The 21,670-nt window shown below is 46.6% G+C and overlaps 2 protein-coding genes across 4 annotated transcripts; both read right to left on the bottom strand.

Annotated features, from left to right (window-relative positions):
• Positions 1-735: 735 nt before the first annotated feature.
• On the bottom strand, positions 736-7,739 carry RPS9 (ribosomal protein S9). Its single transcript, XM_081215969.1, has 4 exons — positions 7,589-7,739; positions 7,250-7,372; positions 2,050-2,236; positions 736-983 (listed from the first exon to the last, which is right to left on the bottom strand). The coding sequence occupies exons 1-4, from the start codon at positions 7,683-7,685 to the stop codon at positions 806-808; spliced, it is 585 nt and encodes a 194-aa protein (XP_081072095.1). The 5' UTR covers positions 7,686-7,739; the 3' UTR covers positions 736-805.
• A 7,286-nt stretch (positions 7,740-15,025) lies between these two features.
• TSEN34 (tRNA splicing endonuclease subunit 34) lies at positions 15,026-21,131 on the bottom strand. Of its 3 annotated transcripts, none has more exons than XM_081217427.1 (5): positions 21,066-21,131; positions 19,920-20,166; positions 19,444-19,693; positions 19,040-19,297; positions 15,026-15,516 (listed from the first exon to the last, which is right to left on the bottom strand). In XM_081217427.1, the coding sequence occupies exons 2-5, from the start codon at positions 20,160-20,162 to the stop codon at positions 15,329-15,331; spliced, it is 939 nt and encodes a 312-aa protein (XP_081073553.1). In that variant the 5' UTR covers positions 20,163-20,166; positions 21,066-21,131; the 3' UTR covers positions 15,026-15,328. The 3 variants fall into 3 exon arrangements, with proteins under 3 accessions (XP_081073553.1, XP_081073552.1, XP_081073551.1); XM_081217426.1 differs by having other exon boundaries at positions 21,005-21,090; XM_081217425.1 differs by lacking the exon at positions 21,066-21,131 and having other exon boundaries at positions 19,450-19,693.
• Positions 21,132-21,670: the final 539 nt, after the last annotated feature.

The following is a 21,670-nucleotide window of genomic DNA, read 5'->3' as shown; positions in this document are numbered from 1 at the left end:
TCACAGCTGATTTTATGGCCCCTACCAAGGGTCCTGACCTCAAGGACCCTACAGAACCGCCATCAACACCTTGGGGTGAGGGAGGCCTACCACCCAGCCCAAGTAGGCTGCAAGGACTTCGATTCTTCTGCAGGCTTCACAGCGGACTTCGCAAAGAACCCTGCGCCCTCACTGTGAAGCTGGCCACTTACATCCCAGCCCCAAATCCCCCAGACCAGGACTAGTGTGCCCTGTGGCTGCAGCTGCTCAGAGGCTGCTCAATTCCAAGTGTTCCTCATTTCCTGAGACCAAGCCCCTTCCTCCCCTGCCTGAGGCAGCTTCTCAAACAGAGAAAAGGGAAGCCTGCCTCCCTTGGGACCAAGAATATCATCATAAACTCCAAATGCAGGGGGAGGGGCAGGGTTCCCCTGCATCCTCTGCCTGGAAATGACTCCTCGCCCCACATGCAAATGGGGGGCTGAGAATTTCCTTCTGGTTTTGTCTCAAAGAACCTTCCTCATAATACTACTGGTCTCCCTGCTGTGATAAGTTATGTGCAGAGATGTTTGTCAGGACACCGCAGCCCAGCCCTAAGGCGAAAAGGACCACCATCTTGCACGTGGTCCCAAGCACCTGAACAAAGCCAGGGCCCTCTGTGCATGTGTGGAAACCCGCTGAAGGACGCAGCCTGCACTTCCCACTACAGAAGGCCTGTGTTCAGAGCGCGGAGGAAAGAGGCACACCAATAAACACCAGTTCCGAAACGTTGTTTTATTATCTGACTGGAAAACTAGACGCTCCATCAGCCCAGGCGGGATGGGTGGGCTTAATCCTCCTCCTCGTCGTCGCCAGCGCCAGCCCCGCCCTGGCCCTTCTTGGCGTTCTTCCTCTTCACGCGGCCGGGGCGGCCGCCCCCATACGGAGAACGGAGGGAGAAGTCGATGTGCTTCTGGGAGTCCAGGCGGACAATGAAGGATGGGATGTTCACCACCTGCTTGCGGACCCTGGAGGGGGCGGCAGGTGAAGAGGACGGGGAAACAGGACGCTGCTCCCCTCTGCCTGTGCTCTGCAGCTGACAGGGCCGGTGCTACAGAGCTGCACTGACTCTGAAGCAATAACCAGGAAGGGCTCCTGATCTTAAGGAATTGCTGTGTGTTCCGGAGAGCTTTCAGGCATCACCTAATTCACACAAATGCATCCACCTTTACATTCACACCTCACAGAAGGGAGAGAGCAATTCAGAAGTAACCCACGAGACCAGAGTGAATGAGGTGAGGTGGCAACATATAAACCCAAGACCTGCTTTTCAAATACACAACTGTGCCAGACACTTCAAATATTCTCAACTGTGTGTGTCACACACTGAGCTCTATTAGCAGGTGTAGTTTCATTGTCTTCGAAGCAGCAACCCGAAAGGATAGGGGTTGTTTCATTTCAGACAAGCAACGTGAGAGGCTCCTGCCCATGGGTCACAGGGCTAACGAAAGGCTGCGGCAGAAATCCAGTGTGCATGTATCCCACCCACTTACTACACAGCTCAACTGGGCCTCATGAACGGGGCCCAATTTACAAAGGGTAAACTGAGTACTCAGATAAAGACCCTTCTGGCCTCTGGTCTTCACTGTGGCAGCTGCCACCATGAGCATCAGACCTTGGCCTGTGGTGAACTCACCAAATTAAGGCCGACAGGAGAGTGCACTGTGATCAGGGCCTGGAGTGGCTTCACAAGGGCCCACTACACAGCCAAAGCCACCCAAGTCAGTTAGCCCCAGTGACTCCTCTCAACTGGACACCGAGGGCTGTTACCTGTCCAGCTACCCGCACGCCTCGTAGAAGCCTTCGCAAGGTGTACGGCTCCAGCCGCAGTGACCCTTGCGCTGGGCTACGGGGGGGTGAGGCTGCCCCCAGCTCCCCCATGAGCTGTTTGTAGGGGGTCAATCTGTACCCTCAAGGGGAGCTCACACCTTCATCACCTCCAAGGGCTGCACAGGAGATAGCGACAGCGGCTCAGTGAGGGCCACCATCAGAGGGGATGGGGTGGGGAAGGCTCAGGGGGCCCAGAGGTGGCACCTGATATGGCGCTGGCGGATCAGCACACGGGCGTGGTGGATGGACTTGGCCAGGCCCAGCTTGAAGACCTGGGTCTGCAGGCGTCTCTCCAAGAAATCCTCAATCTTCAGGCCCAAGATGTAATCCAGTTTCATCTTGCCCTCGTCCAGCACCCCGATACGGACGAGTCGCCGCAGCAGGGCATTGCCTGGTAAGAGGGGAAGGAGGGGAAGGAAGGCCTGCCTCAGCATTCTGGCCGACCTCAGACTTCTGGGTTCAAATCCTCCACCTCCAAATCATGGTGGTGGGGCAAAGTAGGAAGTTAAGAGCTAATTCTGATACAGGACTCAACATGCTACTATGTGAGCCACTGTGACTAACGGAATCCTCACACTACCCTAAGGCAGGTGGCTACATACAACTCTGCTCATCTGAAAAAGGAAGAACCTTCCAGAGTTGTTGGGAAGAGTAAATGAGACAACCCCCTTGAAAGGCTTAGCATTCATCTGCAAAACTCTGAGTGCTGCTGTTCCTAAACTATTCCTCCCATAACACAGCAGAGCAGCTAAGGGCTAATATTCTAGTCAAGAAAGCCCTACTAATCAAATGAGGTTAAACCACCTTCCGTATCTATAATATTGGAACAGTATCAGAACCAATCTTATAGGCCTGAAAAAGACTGGGCATACATTTAAGCTGAGTGCATGTCATCCATTTTATCATTGAGATTGTCTACTAAAAAGATGGTGTGGACCTAACAATGCCTGGCATAAAGTAATCCAGCAGAGGTCAGCTTCTACCTTTTACACAACTCTACTTTCAGGAGGCTTCGCTACTTCTTGTCCATGGGCATCCAAAGCTCCACTCAGGACAGCTCTTGGGATGCTGTGGGCAAAACCCTTCCCCCAGGCTCACACTCACTGAGCTCCTTATCACCACACAGGATTATCACTAACACACTGACACTGGGGTAAAAGCACCATTACCACCCATCCCCTCCCTTGCCCCCAGGCAAAGCTTGAAGGAAAGATGGCTCACTGTGATGACAAAGTCTTCCTAGCAGACCAGAAACCTAGCAGACCAGAATCTAAATGCAGAAACATACTATACGTACTATATACCTTTCCCAACACCCCAGGTCATAATATGCACTGAATAAATGCTGAATACAAAACAAGGATATTCTCCCATTTATAACCGCATAAAAGATGAAAAGCCTACACAATGAAAAATATAAGACACTGATGAAAAAAATTAGACACAAACAAATGGAAAGATAGTTAAAATGCCCATACGACCTAAAAGCAATATACAGATTCAATGCAATCCCTATCAAAATTCCAATGCCATTTTTCACAGAAAAAGAAGAATCTAAATTTTTATGGTACCACAAGACCCTGGATAGCTAAAGCCAATCTTAAGAACAAAGCTGTATACATTACAAAGCTATAGTAATCAAAACAGTATGATATGGGCATAAAAAACACATCAAGGGAACAGAATAAACATCCCAGAAATAAACCCACACAAATTAATGGTCAATTTACAACAAGGGAGCCAGGAATACATAACAGGGAAAGAAAAGTCTCGTCAATAAATGGTGTCGGGAAAACAGGACAGTCACATGCAAGAATGAAACTGGACCCCTACCTTATCCTGTACACAAAAATTAACTCAAAATCGGGAATTCCCAGGCAGTCCAGTGGTTAGGACTGGGTGCTTTCACTGGCGTGGCCCAGGTTCCTCAATCCCTGGTCGGGGAACTAAGATCCCGAAAGCTGTGTGGCAGGGGGTGGAAAAAGAAACTCAAAATGGATTAAAGACTTGAATGTAAGACCTGAAACCATGAAACTCCTAGAAGAAAACATAGGCAGTAAGGTCCTTGACATATCTTGGAGATGATTTTTTTGGATTTGACCCTAAAGCAAAGGCTACAAAAGCAAAAATCAACAAGTGGGACCACACCAAAAAAGCTTCTGCACAGCAAAAGAAATTAACGAAATGGAAAGGCAACATACAGAATGGGAGAAAATATTTGCAAATCATGTATCTAATAAGGGGTTAATACCCAAAATATGTAATGAACTCATCCAACTTAAGAGCAGAAACGGACTTCCCTGGTGGCGCAGTGGTTAAGAATCCACCTGCCAATGCAGGGGACACAGGTTCGAGCCCTGGTCCAGGAAGATCCCACATGCCACGGAGCAACTAAGCCTGTGTGCCACAACTACTGAAGCCCAAGTGCCTAGAGCCCATGCTCCACAACAAGAGAGGCCACCGCGATGAGAAGTTTGTGCCCCGCAATGAAGAGTAGCCCCCACTCGCTGCAACTAGAGAAAGCCCACGAGCAGCAATGAAGACCCGACACAGCCAAAAATAAATAAAAATAAATAAATCCATAAAAAATTATTTAAAAAAAAACAAAAAACAAACACCTCAATTAAAAAATGGGAAGATGATCTGAATAGACATTTTCCCAAAGACATACAGGTGGCCAAAAAGCACAAGAAAAGGTGCTCAACATCATTAATCCATCAGGAAAATGCAACTCAAACCCACAATGAGACCTTAAAACTTCTCATCACAAGAAAAAGTTTTGTAACTATAAAACTATGTGCACCTGAAACTAATATAATAATGAATTATAAATTATACAATTTAAAACACAGACATGATATTCAAATAGTAATATAAAAACATATTCAAAGGTAAACAAAAGTGAGTTTGGGATTATCTACCAGTTTGGACACTTCATGCCTTTTTGTCCTTACATTAGAAAATAGAAACTTGACAATAATTCAACCTGTATTACTTCAAAAATATATTCCATATTTACTATTAAAACACCTACATCCTTAAACAATGGGGAGGGTCATCAATACAGGAAAAACCTTATTTGGTATGAAGACAAAAATAACACCGATAAACTGTGCATCTTCAACAGGATCATGCCCAACTACTAAAAATTGTTACATGGGCTCCATTTGGCCAAAGCATTAACAATCAATCAGTTTTCCTTTTTTTTAGACTAGTTTTATCTATCTGTTTATCTATCTATCCATCTATTTACTTTTATTTGATTGTGCCAGGTCTTAGTTGAGGCAGGTCAGCTCCTTAGCTGCAGCTTGAGGGCTCCTTAGTTGTGGCATGTGAACTCAGTCACGGAATGAATGTGGGATCTAGTTCCCTGACCAGGGGTTGAACCCAGGGCCCTGCATTGGGAGCGTGGAGTCTCAACCACTGGAAGCCCCCCAGAATCAGTTTTTAAAATGTAAAAGCCAAACCCAATAAATTTTTTAAAAATGTAAGCCAGTGGGCACCTCAGTGGCAAAGGGGCCCTTGTCACTATAGCATGCGGCAAGCCTGTAAGTGCCTTAGTTTCTAATGTGAAAAATAGATGTAATACCTGTCCTCCTTAAGCTGGTGTAAGGAAGGAGTTCATACCTGTAAGTGACTGAATGAACCAGTAAGTCTTTTTATCAGATGAGACTCTCACACCTCAGTGGGAAAGGCTGCATCTGAAGCAAGGCAAGGCTGTAACAGCAAGAGCTTGCAGGCTCCTCCTCCCCATCCCAGGAATCTAAAGAGCTTCATTCACTAGAAAGTGTACTACCTGATGCCTCCCTCTTGCAACTTCCACTTCCACCCCGGAAAACCAAATAATCCCTGGACACTGGCCTCTCACCCTGCCCTATGCCATCTCTTTGTCACATGACTGCTTATCACCTAAGTTTCTCTGTGATTATCTCTATCTTCAGCAAGTTCCTCAGAACCAGCTGCAGCCTGTCCCCCAGACTCAGGGATAAAGTCCCACCGGATACCAGTGTCCATGGGGGAGATTCCTCAATTATCATGAGACTGTCAAAGGAGTTTATGAACTAACAAAAGTTCAAGAATGAAAACCTCTCACATCCTTGGGTCTAGGACAGATAAAAGTGATAAATGTGCTGTAGTTAGTTAAACACGCTCCAAGCCTTTCTCAACCTCTAATATGGATGACTACTTATGCTTAACAGCGAGGAGTGTAACAGCACTTCCTTCCTTAGCCACAGTTTGGGAGAAAAATCAGACTAGCAACCCTGACTGAGAATAAAAAGCGAGGTGCCCAAGGAAGCCTGGCGGGTTTCCCAGCCCCTCCTGCTTTTCACCAGAAATCAAGATTTCCCAGGGACAGGCCAAAAGCAAGTTATCAAGATGACACCTAGGCAGTGGCCAATTTTAGAGGCAACTAAAAACAAGTTGTGGACACTTTGAGTAAACGTCATGTTGTGTAAGTTTTATACCAATAAAAACTGTTACAAAAAAAAACAAGAAAAAAAAAAACCCAAGATACAGAACCACCTACAGCCAAACTCACATCTGTTAGAATCACAAACTGTATGTATGTATGTAGGTATATGTATGTGTGTACATGTATCTTCCACACCAGGATACAATGCAGAACACACTAACCAAGTCTACTGATTACTTCTTACACTTAGACACTGTTTCAACTTTTGGTGATGTTCTCTAAGCTTCCCCTGGAATCCTCATTCCATCCCCATTGCTGAACTCACCTGAACTCTGGAGCCTGCCCTCCAGTCCCACCTATGGTGGGAGGCCTCTGACCATTTGCTCATTTGAAGAAGAGTATTATCAGTACCTGCTATGAGGTTGCTTGTGCAGATTAAATAATGTACACAAAGAGCTTAGAAAATGGCATTCAGTGAGCCTTATAAAATACCAGCTATTTTAATATTTTTGCCACTTGACAATCTACTAAAATCTGATGTCAATCACTCCTTCCAAAAGCCCTCCATTAACTCCCCATCTCAAAGTAGAAATTTAGAACTTTAAGAGTCTAAAAGATGATAAATTCTGTCACGTGTACCTTACCACAATTTTTTGTCACTGTAATTACTATATGATCTGTACCCTCTCCAAAAATCACCTGGAATGTTCTTCCCTGTGATATCCACAGGTCCTCTCCTGTTCAGACCTTGAGTAAATGTCCTTGACCACCATGTTAAAGCAGGCAAATGTACACAGTAAAGCTCCCTCCCTGCTAGAACCAACCAACATTTCAGAAATTTCAGTCTATTCCCACCCCCAGTGAACAAGACACATAAGCAGCAGTACTGTTTTGCTACACTGTGTACAGCTAGAGCCAGGTGGCCAAGCTTGCTGAGCACTGTTAGTTCTAATCAAGCGGAAACTGAAGCCCAATGTTTCCCATACACACCTTCAAACAGACGCCGCGGGTCTTTCTCATCCAGCGTCAGCAGCTCCCGGGCAGCCTTGCGGATCTTGGCCAGGGTAAATTTGACCCTCCAGACCTCACGTTTGTTCCGGAGCCCATACTCGCCTGCAAAGAATGGACGAACAAGTTCAGTCCCACGGACTAGTGAAAAGGATTGGTGGTTTCGGGGTACAGAAAATCTAAACAACGAACGATCCCGAATTCGGGGAAGAGGGAGGGGGACACACCGGAGGGATTCCAGCAGAATGAGTACGTGGGCGGCCTCACCCACGTGTTAGCTTCCCCGGCCCGGGAAGCAGAAACCTTGCATTAGTCACTCACCGATCAGCTTCAGCTCTTGGTCGAGGCGGGACTTCTCGAAAGGTCTCCGCGGGGTCACATACGTTTTGCGACAAACCCAGCTCCGGGCCACCGGCATGCTGGCTCTACTTGCCCGTCTGTGCGGAAAGAAGAGGGGACAGTGAGGACTCGGAGCAGCGCTTGCGCAGTCCCACAACTCAGCTAGAACCTCGCGGCGCCCCGGGAAAATATCGCGAGAACGTCCCTCAAGCTTTTATAACCGATACCATTCCCACTATTCTTCAACCACCTTCATCTCACCTGCACCTTCTTTAGCGAACTCATTAAAGCTCGGATGGTCCGCAAGACCCTACAACCCACACCCAGAATAAAGAGCACAGCAGTACACCCTACCTACTCACCCCCTCCGGTAACCGGGAAAAAGGCGCACGCGTCCCCCGGCCGCGCTCTTATAGCAGCGCCGCCGACTTGTGACGTCAGCACGCGCAGCGCCCGCCTGCACCAATCAGAAAAGACGTTGGCGGGCGGAAAAGCAATGGAGACGAGAGGTTGGGCCAGAGCGGCGTGCTCAGTTGGGAGGACCCCGTCTCTAGCTGACAAGGTGTCGGAGCATCGTCCGGTGAGAAGTGAGGACTCCTCTCCGCCCTCGGTGGTTACTTAAGTGCCGTCAGCTGGCCTCTGAGTCGCGGTATAAAGTTGGAGTATTCACCGCCACCACCACTAGACTAAAGCCGGCTCCGTCTCTGTGAAAAGATCCCCAGACGGTTGGAGCTGTGCGAAATCAAAGCTCCTTCCAGAAGATAATGTTATATCCATGAATAATGAAAAAAATCATTTTTCATATCAGAATGTCAACCCGAAGCACAGCCAGAAGCCAGTCTGCCCTTTTGAACCCTAAAACAAATCCTCTACTCGTGAAGCTTTGAGCCTTAGGGGAACAGGGAAAAAAAAATAATAAAGTAGATCATTTCAGAGTGGTGCTCTGAAGAAAATAAATTACTGATAATGACGGAGGGAAAATGGTACTCCAGATAGGATGGTCAGGGAAGCCTCTTTAAGAAGGTGACTGACTTTTTTTTTTAACTTGAGACCCAATGATTAAAAGGCTTTGTGCCTCTTTATCAAAGACAGCAGTTTACATCCTGAGGTTTTCCTTTGGGTTTCCAGAACAGGGAAAATGTTCTGACACCTCTTGTTATAAACCTGGAGCAATTTATACATTGTTTTTTGATCTCCTCGGCCAACATCTTCCTCTCAGACAGGATTATTTCCTCTAGTCCTTTTCTCTCTGGGATAATCCCATTCACACCAATGACTTTCTTTATCGCTGTTAGATAATATTTAATAAGCACTCTAAATGTGCTAGGCTTTGGGCTAAACACCTTATGGGGTTTTTTTGGTTTTTTGTTTTTGTTTGTTTTTGTTTTGTTTTGTTTTTAATTCGTGTGACCCATGATTTCCATCACTACAAATAGTAACAGGTGACATTCTGGAATATTTACTATGTATCAGGCCCTGTTCTCAGAACTTTACATATGTTAATTTACTTAATACATATTTAAGGAGGACTCTCAGAGAAGTTGCCCTCCCTCATAGTAATAGTTTTATAGATGCTTGCTTAAGGGGCACTAATACTATTATCCTATTTTATAGAGGCAGATACTGAGGCACCAAAAAGTGGTTACAGAACTTATCCAAGACTGCACAAAGTGGAAATAAATTAAGACTGACCGGATGAGAACAAGCAAAGGCTATCTATTCAGCGTAAGGGAGTCAGTCACCATCACTCATGTTTTGGCAGAGACTCAAAGGCAGGCAGAGGTGTGGGAAAGCTATATAGCAGAAAAAAGGAAAGGCTTCAGGTGTCCCAGATTGGAGGCTGTCGTCATGGAGAAGCTAGACGTGGGCAGACTAGAAGTTAGGTACCCTATGCAATTGGTTGGGGTACATATTTGGCTTTCTTTTCTTGGTCCTAAATTGGAAGTGGGGACAAAAATGAGTAGAGTTGTGAATTACTAATCAAGTCCTGGCCCTTTTGGACCTATTGTTGTAGGGGTTATTATTTGGTTCCTTGGATTGTTACTTCCTACAAGCCTGCCTTACAGTAGGCTGGCTTACTGAGCTGTTTTTGTTTGTTTATTGAAGTATAGTTGATTTACAATATTGTGTTAGTTTCACTTGTACAGCAAAGTGATTGAGTTATAAATATATATATTTTTCAGATTCTTTTCCATTATAGGTTATTACAAGATATTGAATATATTTCCCTGTGCTATACAGTAAATCCTTGTTTTTTATCTATTTTACATATAGTAGTGTGTATATGTTAATCCCAAACTCCTAATTTATCATTCCTCCCCCACATTGTCCCCTTTGGTGACTGTAAGTTTGTTTTCTGTGTCTGTGAATCTGTTTCTGTTTTGCAAATAAGTTCATTTGTATCATTTTTTTAGATTCCACATATAAGTGATATCATAGAATACTTGTCTTTCTCTGTCTGACTTACTTCACTTAGTATGAAAATCTCTATGTCTATGTTGCTGCAAATGGCAATATTTCATTTTTTTATGGCTGAGTAACATTCCATTGTATATATACACCACATCTTTATCCATTCATCTGTTGATGGACATTTAGGTTGCTTCCATGTCCTGGCTATTGTAAATAGTGCTGCAATGGATATTGGGGTGTGTGCATCTTTTCGAAGTATGGTTTTCCCTGGATATATGCCCAGGAGTGGGATTGCTGGATCATATGATAATTCTATTTTTAGTTTTTGAAGGAACCTCCATACTGTTCTTCATAGTGGCTGCACCAATTTACATTCCCACCAAGAGTGTAGGAGGGTTCCCTTTTCTTCACACCCTCTCCAGCATGTATTATTTGTAGACTTTTTGATGATGGCCATTCTGACCAGTGCTGAGCTGTTTATTATAGATAAGGGGTCTGGTTTTCTGGGCAGGCTGCTGCAGGCTGTGGATCAGAGTTCTGTTTTCATATATGACCTGTCCGTTGTCTGTTTGTATATTCAGTCTCACAGCAACTAGAAGTCAGGCCCGCATTGCAGCTGGGACAGTCTGGCTCCATAGCCCATGCTCTTCACTGCTGTTTTATACAGCTGCTGTCCAGCGGACTCGGAAGTCAGTATTCCCTCCCCAGAGCAACAGTCCCACTCAGTCCTTTCCTTTATGACATCACCCTGCTCTATCCACATGCTTGGGTTCAAATTCAGCAATCCTCAATTACTAGCTCTAATACCTCAGACAAGTTTCTCAATCATTCTGTGCCTCAGCTTCCTCATCTATAAAATGGGGGTGACGACCACACCCACCTCATAGGGTTATCGTAAGGATGAAATGATGCAATCTATGCAAATTGCTTAGGATAGTGCTTGGCACCGAGAAAGCACTCAGCGTTAGCTACCATTATCATTATTATTGTCTCATTGTATTTCTGTATCTGTCCAACTACCTTGTTCTTTTTTGTTTTCTTGTTTACAAGTTAGCTCCCAGACAAAAAAGTTATAGGAGGGCAGGCACTTCCCTGGTAGTGCAGTGGTTAAGACTCCACACTCCCAATGCAGGGGGCCTGCGTTTGACACCTGGTCAGGGAACTAGATCCCACATGCATGACGCAACTAAGAGTTCGCATGCCACAACTAAGGAGCCCACCCAATGCAACCAAATAAATAATTAAAAAAAATTTTTTTAATAATTTTTTTAAAGTCTATAGGAGGGCAGAGACCTCATCTTTCCTGTTTATCAGTGTCTTAGCACAGGCTTAACATATAAGCTGACAGTCAAAACATTGTTAAATGTATGAATAACTTAACTATACTTTCATCATTGGTGTTTCAGAGTTTCCAACGACCCCCTCCTCAGGTTCAGTTCATTTGCTAGAGCAGCTTACAGAACTGAGAAACACCTTACTTACTAAAATTAGAGGTTTATTATGAAAGGATATAACCCAGGAACATCCAGAAGGAAGAGATGCACAGGGCAATGTATAGGGAAAGGGTGATGACCTTCCCCACTCATCATTGCTTTAATTTGCATTTCCTTGATGACAGATGATGTGGAACATCTTTTCACGTGCATATTGGCATCTTTTTATATTCTTTGGTGAGGTATCTGTTAAGGTCTCTGGTCCATTTTTTTAATCAGGTTGTTTTCTTATTGTTGACTTTTAAGAGTTCTTTGTATATTTTGGATAACAATCCTGTATCAGATGTGTCTTTTGCAATATTTTCTCACAGAAGTTTTTAATTTTAACAAAGTCCAGCATATCTATTTTTTCTTTCACAGATCATGCCTTTTAGTGCCATATCTAAAATGTCATCGATGGTACTTCCCTGGTGGCACAGTGGTAAAGAATCCGCCTGCCAATGCAGGGGACACCGGTTCCAGCCCTGGTCTGGGAAGATCCCACATGCTGCGGAGCAACTAAGCCCTTGTGCCACAACTACCGAGCCTGTGCTCTAGAGCCTGTGAGCCACAACTACTGAGCCTGCATGCCACAACTACTGAAGCCCCCCCGCCTAGAGCTCGTCTCTGCAATGAGAAGCCACCGCAATGAGAAGCCCGCTCGCCGCAACTAGAGAAAGCCCATACGCAGCAACGAAGACCCAACGCAGCCAAAAATAAAAATAAATGTATAAAAAAAGTAATAAATAAATAAAGTAAAATTTCATCGCCATACCCAAGGTCATCTAGGTTTTCTCCTATGTTATCTACCAGGAGTTCTATAGTTTTGCATTTTTACATTTAGGTCGATGATCCATTCTGAGTTAATTTTTGTAAAGGGTGTAAAGACTGTATCTGGATTTTTTCTTTTTTGCATGTGGAGGCCCTCAGAATAGTTTTTTTTTTTTTTTTTTTTTTTTTTTTTGCGGTATGTGGGCCTCTCACTGCTGTGGCCTCTCCCGTTGCGGAGCACAGGCTCCGGACACGCAGACTCAGCGGCCATGGCCCACGGGCCCAGCCGCTCCGCGGCACGTGGGATGCTCCCAGACCGGGGCACGAACCCGTTTCCCCTGCATCGGCAGGCGGACTCTCAACCACTGCGCCACCAGGGAAGCCCGTCAGAATAGTTTTTAATGAGGAACTTCTGAGAGGGAAGACTCAGGACGCAGGTACTGAGTCATCAAAGTACCTTGTTGTAGAGAGAAGAGAGGTATTGGAGAAATTACAAAACAGGCAAAAGTATAGAGTGTTAGCCAGGCAGGAGTTAGTATACTAGTTTAAATTAATCTAAGCTTAGGGAATTCCCTGGAGGTCCAGTGGTTAAAACTCTGTGCTTCCACTGCAGGGGGTGCGGGTTCTATCCCTGTTTGGGGAACTAAGATCCCACATGCCACATGGTGCGGCCAAAAAAAAATAATAATAATCTAAGGCTGCAGGACATCAAGAGTCTATCAAGTTCATTCACCAAATAGGGCAAGAAAGAAAGAAGAAATTGGGGGGGGGTAGAAATTGAGAACCAGAGGTGGAGATTTTCAGCCCCAGAATTTTCACCATGTGACTGTATTACAGTAACGAAATCTATGTGACCAAACAAAGCTACACATTTAAAAAATCAAGATATAGGAACTTCCCTGGTGGCGCAGTGGTTAAGAATCCGCCTGCCAATGCAGGGGACACGGGTTCGAGCCCTGGTCTGGGAAGATTCCACGTGCCGCGGAGCAACTAAACTCGTGCGTCACAACTACTGAAGCCCGCGCTCCTAGAGCCCGCACTACACAATAAGAGAAGCCACTGCAATGAGAAGCCCACGCACCGCAACGAAGAGTAGCCCCCGCTCTCCGCAACTAGAGAAAAGCCCACGCACAGCAACAAAGACCCAATGCAGCCAAACATAAATAAATAAATTTATTAAAAAAAAAAAAAGACTTTGCCTTCCAATGCAGGGGGCACGGGTTTGATCCCTGGTTGGGGAGCTAAGATCCCACATGACTCACGGCCAAAAAACCAACACATAAAACAGAAGCAGTATTATAGCAAATTTAATAAAGACTTTAAAAATGGTTCCCCTGGTCCAGGAACTAAGATCCCACATGCTGTGGGGCTAACTAAACCCGTGTGCCGCAACTACTGAGTCCATGGGCCACCACTAGAGGGCCAGAGCGCCGCAACTACAGAGCCCCTGCGCTCTGGAGCCCACATGCCACAACAAAAGGATCCCGCATGCCGCAACAAAGACCCAACGCAACCAAAAATAAATAAATATTAAAGAGAATGTTTTTAAAAATTGTTTTAAATAAATAAAAATGGTCCACGTCTAGAAAGTCTAAAAAAAAATCAATGTATAAATATTGGAAGCTGGTACTGGTAACGTTCTAGTGATTTCTTAAGCAGAATGGCGCTATATAGATCGTTTTACAAATGCATATTTCATACGTATGTGTTTTAGCTTTTGTAAAAAATTGTGGAATAGGGCTTCCCTGGTGGCGCAGTGGTTGAGAGTCCGCCTGCCGATTCAGGGGACACGGGTTCTTGCCCCGGTCTGGGAGGATCCCACATGCTGCGGAGCGGCTGGGCCCGTGAGCCATGGCCGCTGAGCCTGTGCGTCCAGAGCCTGTGCTCCGCAACGGGAGAGGCCACAACAATGAGAGGCCTGCGTACTGAAAAAAAAAAAAAAAAATTGTGGAATAGAACATACACTTAAAGGAGGATCTAGAATACAAATGTATGGTATAAAAAGTAACTCTCGGGGCTTCCCTGGTGGCGAAGTGGTTGAGAGTCCGCCTGCCGATGCAGGGGACACGGGTTCGTGCCCCAGTCTGGGAAGATCCCACATGCCGTGGAGCGGCTGGGCCCATGAGCCATGGCCGCTGAGCCTACGCGTCCGGAGCCTGTGCTCCGCAACGGGAGAGGCCACAACAGTGAGAGGGCCACATATCGCAAAAAAAAAAAAAAAAAAGTAATTCTCCAAACACCTGAATAAACACCACCCAAGGCAAAAAAAGACCACCCCTGACGTTCCCTTCCCTACCCCAAATGGCTATCCTAAAACTGCAACACTCGCTTCCTTCTTTTCTTCATGTGTTATTTTTATTTATGCCTTTGTATGCATCTGAAATGTCTTGTAAAAATGTTTTCAAAAGGAAGTTTAGTGCAGTGGAAGAGCTCAAAATTCGGTGTCACAAAGACCAGGTCTGGGAATTCCCTGGCGGTCCAGTAGTTAGGACTCTGCGCTTTCACTGCTGAGGGCCCAGGGTTCAATCCCTGGTCAGGGAACTAGGATCGCACAAGACGCGCAGTACAGCCAAATAAATAAATTAATCAATCAATTAAAAAAAAAAAAAGACCAGGTTTTAAATCCCAGCCCTGCTCCCTAATAGATGTGTGACCTCAGACAAGTCATTTCCCCTCCTCCAGGCCTTTTCCTCATCTGTACAAGCAGATACAAATGGCCACATTTCCCAGGACTGTCATAAGGATTCAAATCACAAACTCCACATTTATTCAACAAGTTTATTGAGACCTCTTGGGACCTAAGCCTTGTAGGAAACAGAGGTGAATCAGCTTTCACACTCAAGAAACTCACAGCTGGAAATAGGTAACTATAAAAACAACACAGCCACTAAGTGCTTTGAATCAGGGAGGGACATGAGAAGGATGTAGTGTTTATAAATCTGGAATCAAAAACTAACTGCCGAGAGAGGCAGGAGGGTGGTCGAGCCTCCCACTCGGAGATGAGCTTGGGACCATCTAGAAAGGCTCTTGCCAAGGACACAGCCACGTGCCCACAGGTCTCTGGAGTTCACTGCAGGCTGGCCCACTGCAGGGATGTGTAGACCACCTTACCATCAGGCTGCGGAGAGCAAAGCAGCAGTGTCTTTCTGACACTGGTGCCGAGGCGGCCAGCAGAAACCAGGTCCTGGAGTGGGATGGGGTCCCCGGGAGCCCAGCACTGAGCGATGTAGTGAGCATGGAAACGGAGCGGGTCGCCTGGGTGAAGGAGAGAGGCAGGTAGCAGTTTCCAGTAGCAGGGAGCTGGAAGACACTGGGACGTCCACACGGAGGACATGGGGATGGTTCCAGCTATCACTACCAGTATTTTAAAAGACACCCTTGGACCTTGGAGGTGGGGCAAGTTGACACACATGTATAGCATAATCTTATTTTAAAAACAAAAATGAAAACAAATAATTGAATATATCGTTGTCAGTCAAAGCCATGAGGAACTCAAAAGGGTATCATGTAAATATCCAATGAGAAGTGACTCTAACAGACTAAAAGAAGTAAGAAAACAATTTACAATAGGATGGCATAATAAAATAGATAGAAGAAAGGAGTCAACAAACTTTTTCTGAAAAGGGTCAGAGAGTTTTTGTGGGCCATTTTCAGTTTTTGTGGGCCATGCTGCCAACATTCAAATCTGCCACTCTAGCACAATAGCAGCCACAGACCATATGTAAACAAATGGACAAGGCTGTGTTCCAATAAAACTTTGTTTAAAAAAAACCAGTCAGTGGGCTGGATTTGACCTGGGGCTATAGTTTGCCCCCGGATTAGATGAATGCTTTCAAGTAAAGTAGGACCATGAGTAGGTCACTTTCCAGAAAACTAAGTAACAGGTAATGTAAATCTAAAAGAGAAAGGCTTCCAGCAATTCTACTCCTGGGTATTTATCTGAAAAAAATGAAAACACTAATTTGAAAAGATACACACACCTCTATGTTTACTGCAGCATTATTTACAATAGCCAAGATATGGAAGCAACCTAAATGCCCATCAATAGATGAATGAATAAAGAAGATGTGGTATTATATACATATATACATATACACACACACACACACACACATACATACATACAACGGAATACTACTCAGCCATAAAAAAGAATGAAATCTTGGGATTTTTGACAACATGGATGGACCTCTATTAGCATAATAGAAGGTATTATGCTAAGTGAAATAAACTAGAAAAAGACAAATACTGTATGATTTTATTTATATGTGGAATCTAAAAAACAAAACAAATGAACAAACATAACTAAACAAAAACAGAGTCATAGATACAGAGAAGAAACAGGTGGTTGTCAGAGGGGAGGAGGGCTGGGGGAGGAAATAGGTAGGAAGATTAAGGAGTTCAAACTTTCAGTTACAGAATAAATGACTCACAGGTAAGAAATGTACAGTGTGGGAAATATAGTTAATAATTATGTAATGTCTTTGTATGGTGACAAATGGTAACTAGACTTATGGTGCTCATTTTGAAATATATAGAAATATAAAATCACTATACTGCATACCAGGAACTTACACAGTACTATAGGTCAATTATACTTCAAAAGTAAACAAAGACATGGAAAAAGAGATCAGATTTGTGGTTACCAGCAGCAGAGGATGGAGGGAGGGGGAATTGGATGAAGGTAGTCAAAAGGTACAAACTTGCAGTTATAAGACAAATAAGTACTAGGGACGTAATGTACAACAGGATAAATATAATTAACACTGCTGTTCATTATATATAAACATTGTTAAGAGAGCAAATAAATCCTAAGACTTCTCATCAGAAGGAAAAACATTTTTTTTCGATTTCTTTAATTTTGTGTCTGTATGAAATGATGGATGTTCACTAAACTTATTGCGGTCATCATTTCATGATGTGTATAAGTCAAATCATTATGCTGTACCCCTTAAACTTATAGAGTGCTGTATGTCAATTATGTCTCAATAAAACGGAGGGGAAAAATAAATAAATAAAAGAGCAAGGCTATAAGACCTTCCATCTGAGGGGATGTCGTAGCAACTATAAATCAAGGCCCTCCCTGGCAGCTGGGTTTCTAGCAAGAACCTCTCCAGGAGCCAGGCACCTCTCTGGTTGTTAAGATACCTCAGTCAGCTGAGAAAGGAGCATCAAAATGCTTGAGAAGTTACCCCAAAATTGTTTTCCAAGAAACTTAGCATCTTTTAACCTCAGGAAGATTTAGAGTTAGACTTAGAAATATGTATTTAAGAGATTCAGACCTTGAATAGTAATATTCAGGGGACAAAGATTTTATGTATATTTGATACATTGAGTATCGTTTTAGAAATATTGACCTATTACAAGTAACAGGTCAGCCTTGTGGTTTAGTTTCAAATGTGTGATTGAGTGATTGATTTAAACTTATTTTAATCTGAAGTTTTAGTAAGTCTATTAACAGTGTAAGAATATAAACTTAAAAATCACCCCATTTATAACTTATTAGAGTTAAGTTATTGGCAAGGTTCATAACCAGAAAGCTTCAGAACTTAAAAAAGAAAATAGGGCCTCCCTGGTGGCGCAGTGGTTGAGAGTCCGCCTGCCGATGCAGGGGATACGGGTTCGTGCCCCGGTCTGGGAGGATCCCATATGCCGCGGAGCGGCTGGGCCCGTGAGCCATGGCCGCTGGGCCTGCGCATCTGGAGCCTGTGCTCCGCAACGGGAGAGGCCGCAGCAGTGAGAGGCCCGCATACCACAGAAAAGAAAAAAAAAAAAAAAAAAAGAAAATAAAAATATTAAATTTTAAAATGCAGTTTATAATGTTTGAAACTACTTAATTCCTTTTGTAAATGGGATCAAACATGAATTAATGGTCCCCTTAAAATCTGGTAGATTGAAAAAATTAAGTTTTATAAATTGAAGAAAGCTTAGAAAAAACCTAGAAATTAACATTTGTATGTTTAGTAAGTTGAATATTCATTTGCAAAACCAAAATAATCTTTCTTTTTTTTTTTTAACATACAAAAATCACCCCCAAAAAAACAGTAGCAAAGTAATTAAACCATGGTTACTTATAGAGAATGGGGCAGGGAAACTGTTCTCAGCTCCTAAATCAGTCAGTTAAATTTTAGTCTGAGAAGAGAATAAGCCTGTCAACTCATCTGCAGGGAACTTAGTGGACAGTCTCCAATGAATGGCTAAGATCTGACTACTTCTCAGGCAGTTCTATCTATGTTCTTAAGGAGAACAAACAGAGTGATTTTCTGCACTTTTTTTTTAACCTTTAAGTTACACAATAAATTCAAAAATTAACTGATTCATCAAAAGTCCCCTTTACCTATTCCTGATGCAAATTCCCTCCCAGAACTATTAACTATTTGTCGTTGGGCTGGAGCAAATCCTTTCAAGCTTTTTTCCCACTTGCTTGATAGGATTCTCTGGCTACTTAGTACTCCACTTTAAGTTCTTTTCATATTCTTTCACTAGAGCCACAATTTTTAAGACTACTTAAATAATTTGTCTATAACTGCATAACAGTATAAAATAGGATTTACTTCTTACTATACATGTTTTTTATGAGCTGTTCTTTTTTTTTTTTTTGCCCCCTTTTCTCATTTACTAAACTGCCCTTCAAATGAGCACGGGCTCCCAAGTGTTTCCTGTCCTTCCATGGTTTCAGAGGCTGAGAAAATGAGACCAAAAAAAGAAAAGAAAAATGCAGAATGTAGTGGGATTGTGAAGAAATGAGTGGCAATCAGAGGTCCCAACACAGACTCACCGGGATAGACCAGGAAGTCGCCCCCGAACTTGCCGGCCGCACTGAGGAAGAAGCCTCGCTCCCACAGGTCTCTGTAGATGCTGTAGCGAAGCTCGTGGGCAGGACGGCCAGCGTGGGGCCAGTCTTTGGACTGGACACGCCAGTCCAGGGGCCTAGCCTTGATGGGCCGAGGCCTAGCAGTGGCCAGCTGGATGAGCAGAGCAGACCTGGGCAAAGGAGCCGCCCCATTTGAAGGCCCTGGCTGGGGAGGGGAGGAGCCTGGTGGGGGTGTGAATCCAAGAGAGTTTGGTGAATCCAAGGGGCAAGGTTTTCCCAGCCCCAGGGAGAACCACCCCTAGATTCCCTGCCAAAATTCCCCCAAATCTCTTCCCTCCTTCCCCTGGTCCCTGGACTCCAACTCCCACCTTCGCCTGCTTCCTCATGCTCTCCAGCAGCCTGGCCAGCACTGGCCTCATTCTCTTCTGCAGCTTGGTTCCCACCGGCATCCTGGCTCCCGCTGGTCCCTGATTTCTGTTCCAGCTTCTGCTTCTTCGCAGCCTGGCCCTCTGCAATCTTCTCTAGGAGCTCCTGACGACGGGTCTCACGGGCCTCAGCTGCCAGAGCACTTTGCTCCTGGAAGCCCTGTTCTTGCTGGCGCTTGAAAGATGCCAATGCCTGAGAAGTAAACTTAGCTGTAATCTCAGGATTCAGGCATGCCCTGCCTTAGAAAGCTAGGAATCCTGACTCCCTGGCGCCTCACAACCTCGGGGCGCGAACCCGGGGATCCCAGTATCCTACTCTCACAGTATTCCAGAATCCAGGACTCCCAGACCCCTCCCACCTCAGGGACCTGTTGTCCCCAGCCTCTTCTCCCGCAGGCGCCCCCAACCTGCCCCCTTACCAGGCTGTGTTGGCGGGGATCCGGGCGCGGGGCGCTGACTAGGGTCACCGCGCCGATCTCTGCCAGCAGCCGCGCCTCTTCGGGCATCAGCAGCAGCGGGAGGCCCAGGCGCGAGTTCTGGCGGGGTCCGCGGGGCAGGGCGCCCACCGTGCGGCCCCCTACTCCCAGGCGCTCCCGCAGCGCCTGCACCGCCTCGGCCCCCCACACCAGGGAGCGGCCGTTCGCCACCTCCACCACCAGCATCCTCCTGCGGGAGGCCAGGGGCACAGGAGTCACCCACAGACCTGCACGCCTCTCGCCACCCGATTCGCGCCGCGGGGAGGCCTCCCACCGCCTGGGGGGGGGTGGTCTCGGCGAAGCCCCGCCCGTGAGTCTCGGGGGTCGGAGCCTCGCTCAGGGCCGCGTTCGCCACCTGCTGAGCGGGAGGGCCAGGCTCCGCCGCCTGGGCGCCAGACTCCGCCCTCGGGCGATCCCGCCAGGCCCCGGGGCTGACAGAGACGAGGCCCCGCCCCGAACCGAGCCGCGGGGCCCCGTTGGGGTGTCTCGGACCCCGCGGTCAACATTCTGGTCTGGGCCAACACTGCCATGCCGGCCCACGCGCCTCGGAGCAAAGCCTGCCCCAGCACGGGCCACGCCCCCTTCGAAAGATCCATTTCGGCGTCGCCCTTCGGGTGTCCCCGTCAGGTGTCGGGACCTCCAGAGGCCAAAGCCCCGCTGAGGCCACGCCCTCTTCGGGTTGCTCGGGACTTGGCTCCTCCCCTTTCCGAACCCCCGAGGTTCGGCCTCAGGTCCCCTTGCTCTGAGTCGGGCTCCTAGAATACGAAGCCCCGCCCCCACCCGAGCGTGACCGGTCCGTAAGTTCGGGAGTCCTCGGCTCAGCCGAACCGCAGCACCGCCCTCTCCCGAACATAAGGGGTTCAGCGTTCGGGCGTCCTCGGCTCCCGTCAATCACATAGCCTGAGGCCCCGCCCCCTCCGGCCGCCTGAGCTCCCCGAGTTGGAGCTCCTGCCCCACGTTCGAACCCCACAGCCGGAAGCCCGGTCCCCTGAGCACCCGCCGTCTGTTCTCCGCTCGGGCGGGCTCACCCCACTCGTGAGCTCTCCCTTCAGAATGTGGCACCGTCCTCTGATAGAACCAGCTAGTCACCTCGTAAACACCAGCTCGCAGTCCCGGCGGAGCCACCCCCTTACGTAGCGCGCCACGCGCTGCTTCCTCCACCCCCACCCCCCATGCCGACCCCCTGCGTCGATTTCGTCACGCCGCCACCTCAGCGGAGCGGGAAGTCTGGGACCCGCCCCTCAGGGCCATATCTCTGCCTTCCCCCTAAAGTGAAACCCCCTTGAGCCCGCCCCTCGAAGCGCACCTCCCTCCTCGGTTCCGTGACTTGGAAATGGGAGGCTCCTTACGCTGGATCCGACCCCTTGGCACCACGGCCCGGGGCCCCGCCCCCTTTAGGCCGGGACTCTGTTTGCCCCGCCCCCTTGAAATACTCCTGAGCCCCGCCTCTTTCGTGTTACCTAAACCCGTGGCTCCGCCTCCCTCCTAAACATGAGACTCCGCCTATCAGCCACCCAGAGTCACTTGTACCCGACTACCTCCGAAGGGAACCGACGCTGTGGCCCCTCCACATCCGGCCGAAGCTCTTGGCTCCGCCTACATCCGAACAGAGACCTTCAGTACTCGACTACCTCCGAAGAAAACCGAAGCCTGTGGCCCCGCCTCCAAACCACCTCCCGACTCTGTCCCAAGGA

Source organism: Mesoplodon bidens, assembly GCF_964165515.1.
Source record: "Mesoplodon bidens genome assembly, chromosome: 18".
Lineage (NCBI taxonomy): Eukaryota > Metazoa > Chordata > Mammalia > Artiodactyla > Ziphiidae > Mesoplodon > Mesoplodon bidens.
This window is presented reverse-complemented; position numbering and strand designations above follow the sequence as displayed.

Coding starts and splice junctions, on each gene's coding strand:
- RPS9 (XM_081215969.1), bottom strand. CDS start 7,685: ATGCCGGTGGCCCGGAGCTGGGTTTGTCGCAAAACGTATGTGACCCCG. Junction 7,373..7,588: donor CCAAGAGCTGAAGCTGATCG/GTGAGTGACTAA, acceptor CATTCTTTGCAG/GCGAGTATGGGCTCCGGAAC. Junction 2,237..7,249: donor CCCGCGGCGTCTGTTTGAAG/GTGTGTATGGGA, acceptor CCCTCTTACCAG/GCAATGCCCTGCTGCGGCGA.
- TSEN34 (XM_081217427.1), bottom strand. CDS start 20,162: ATGCTGGTGGTGGAGGTGGCGAACGGCCGCTCCCTGGTGTGGGGGGCC. Junction 19,694..19,919: donor ATCCCCGCCAACACAGCCTG/GTAAGGGGGCAG, acceptor TTTACTTCTCAG/GCATTGGCATCTTTCAAGCG. Junction 19,298..19,443: donor GCATGAGGAAGCAGGCGAAG/GTGGGAGTTGGA, acceptor CACCCCCACCAG/GCTCCTCCCCTCCCCAGCCA.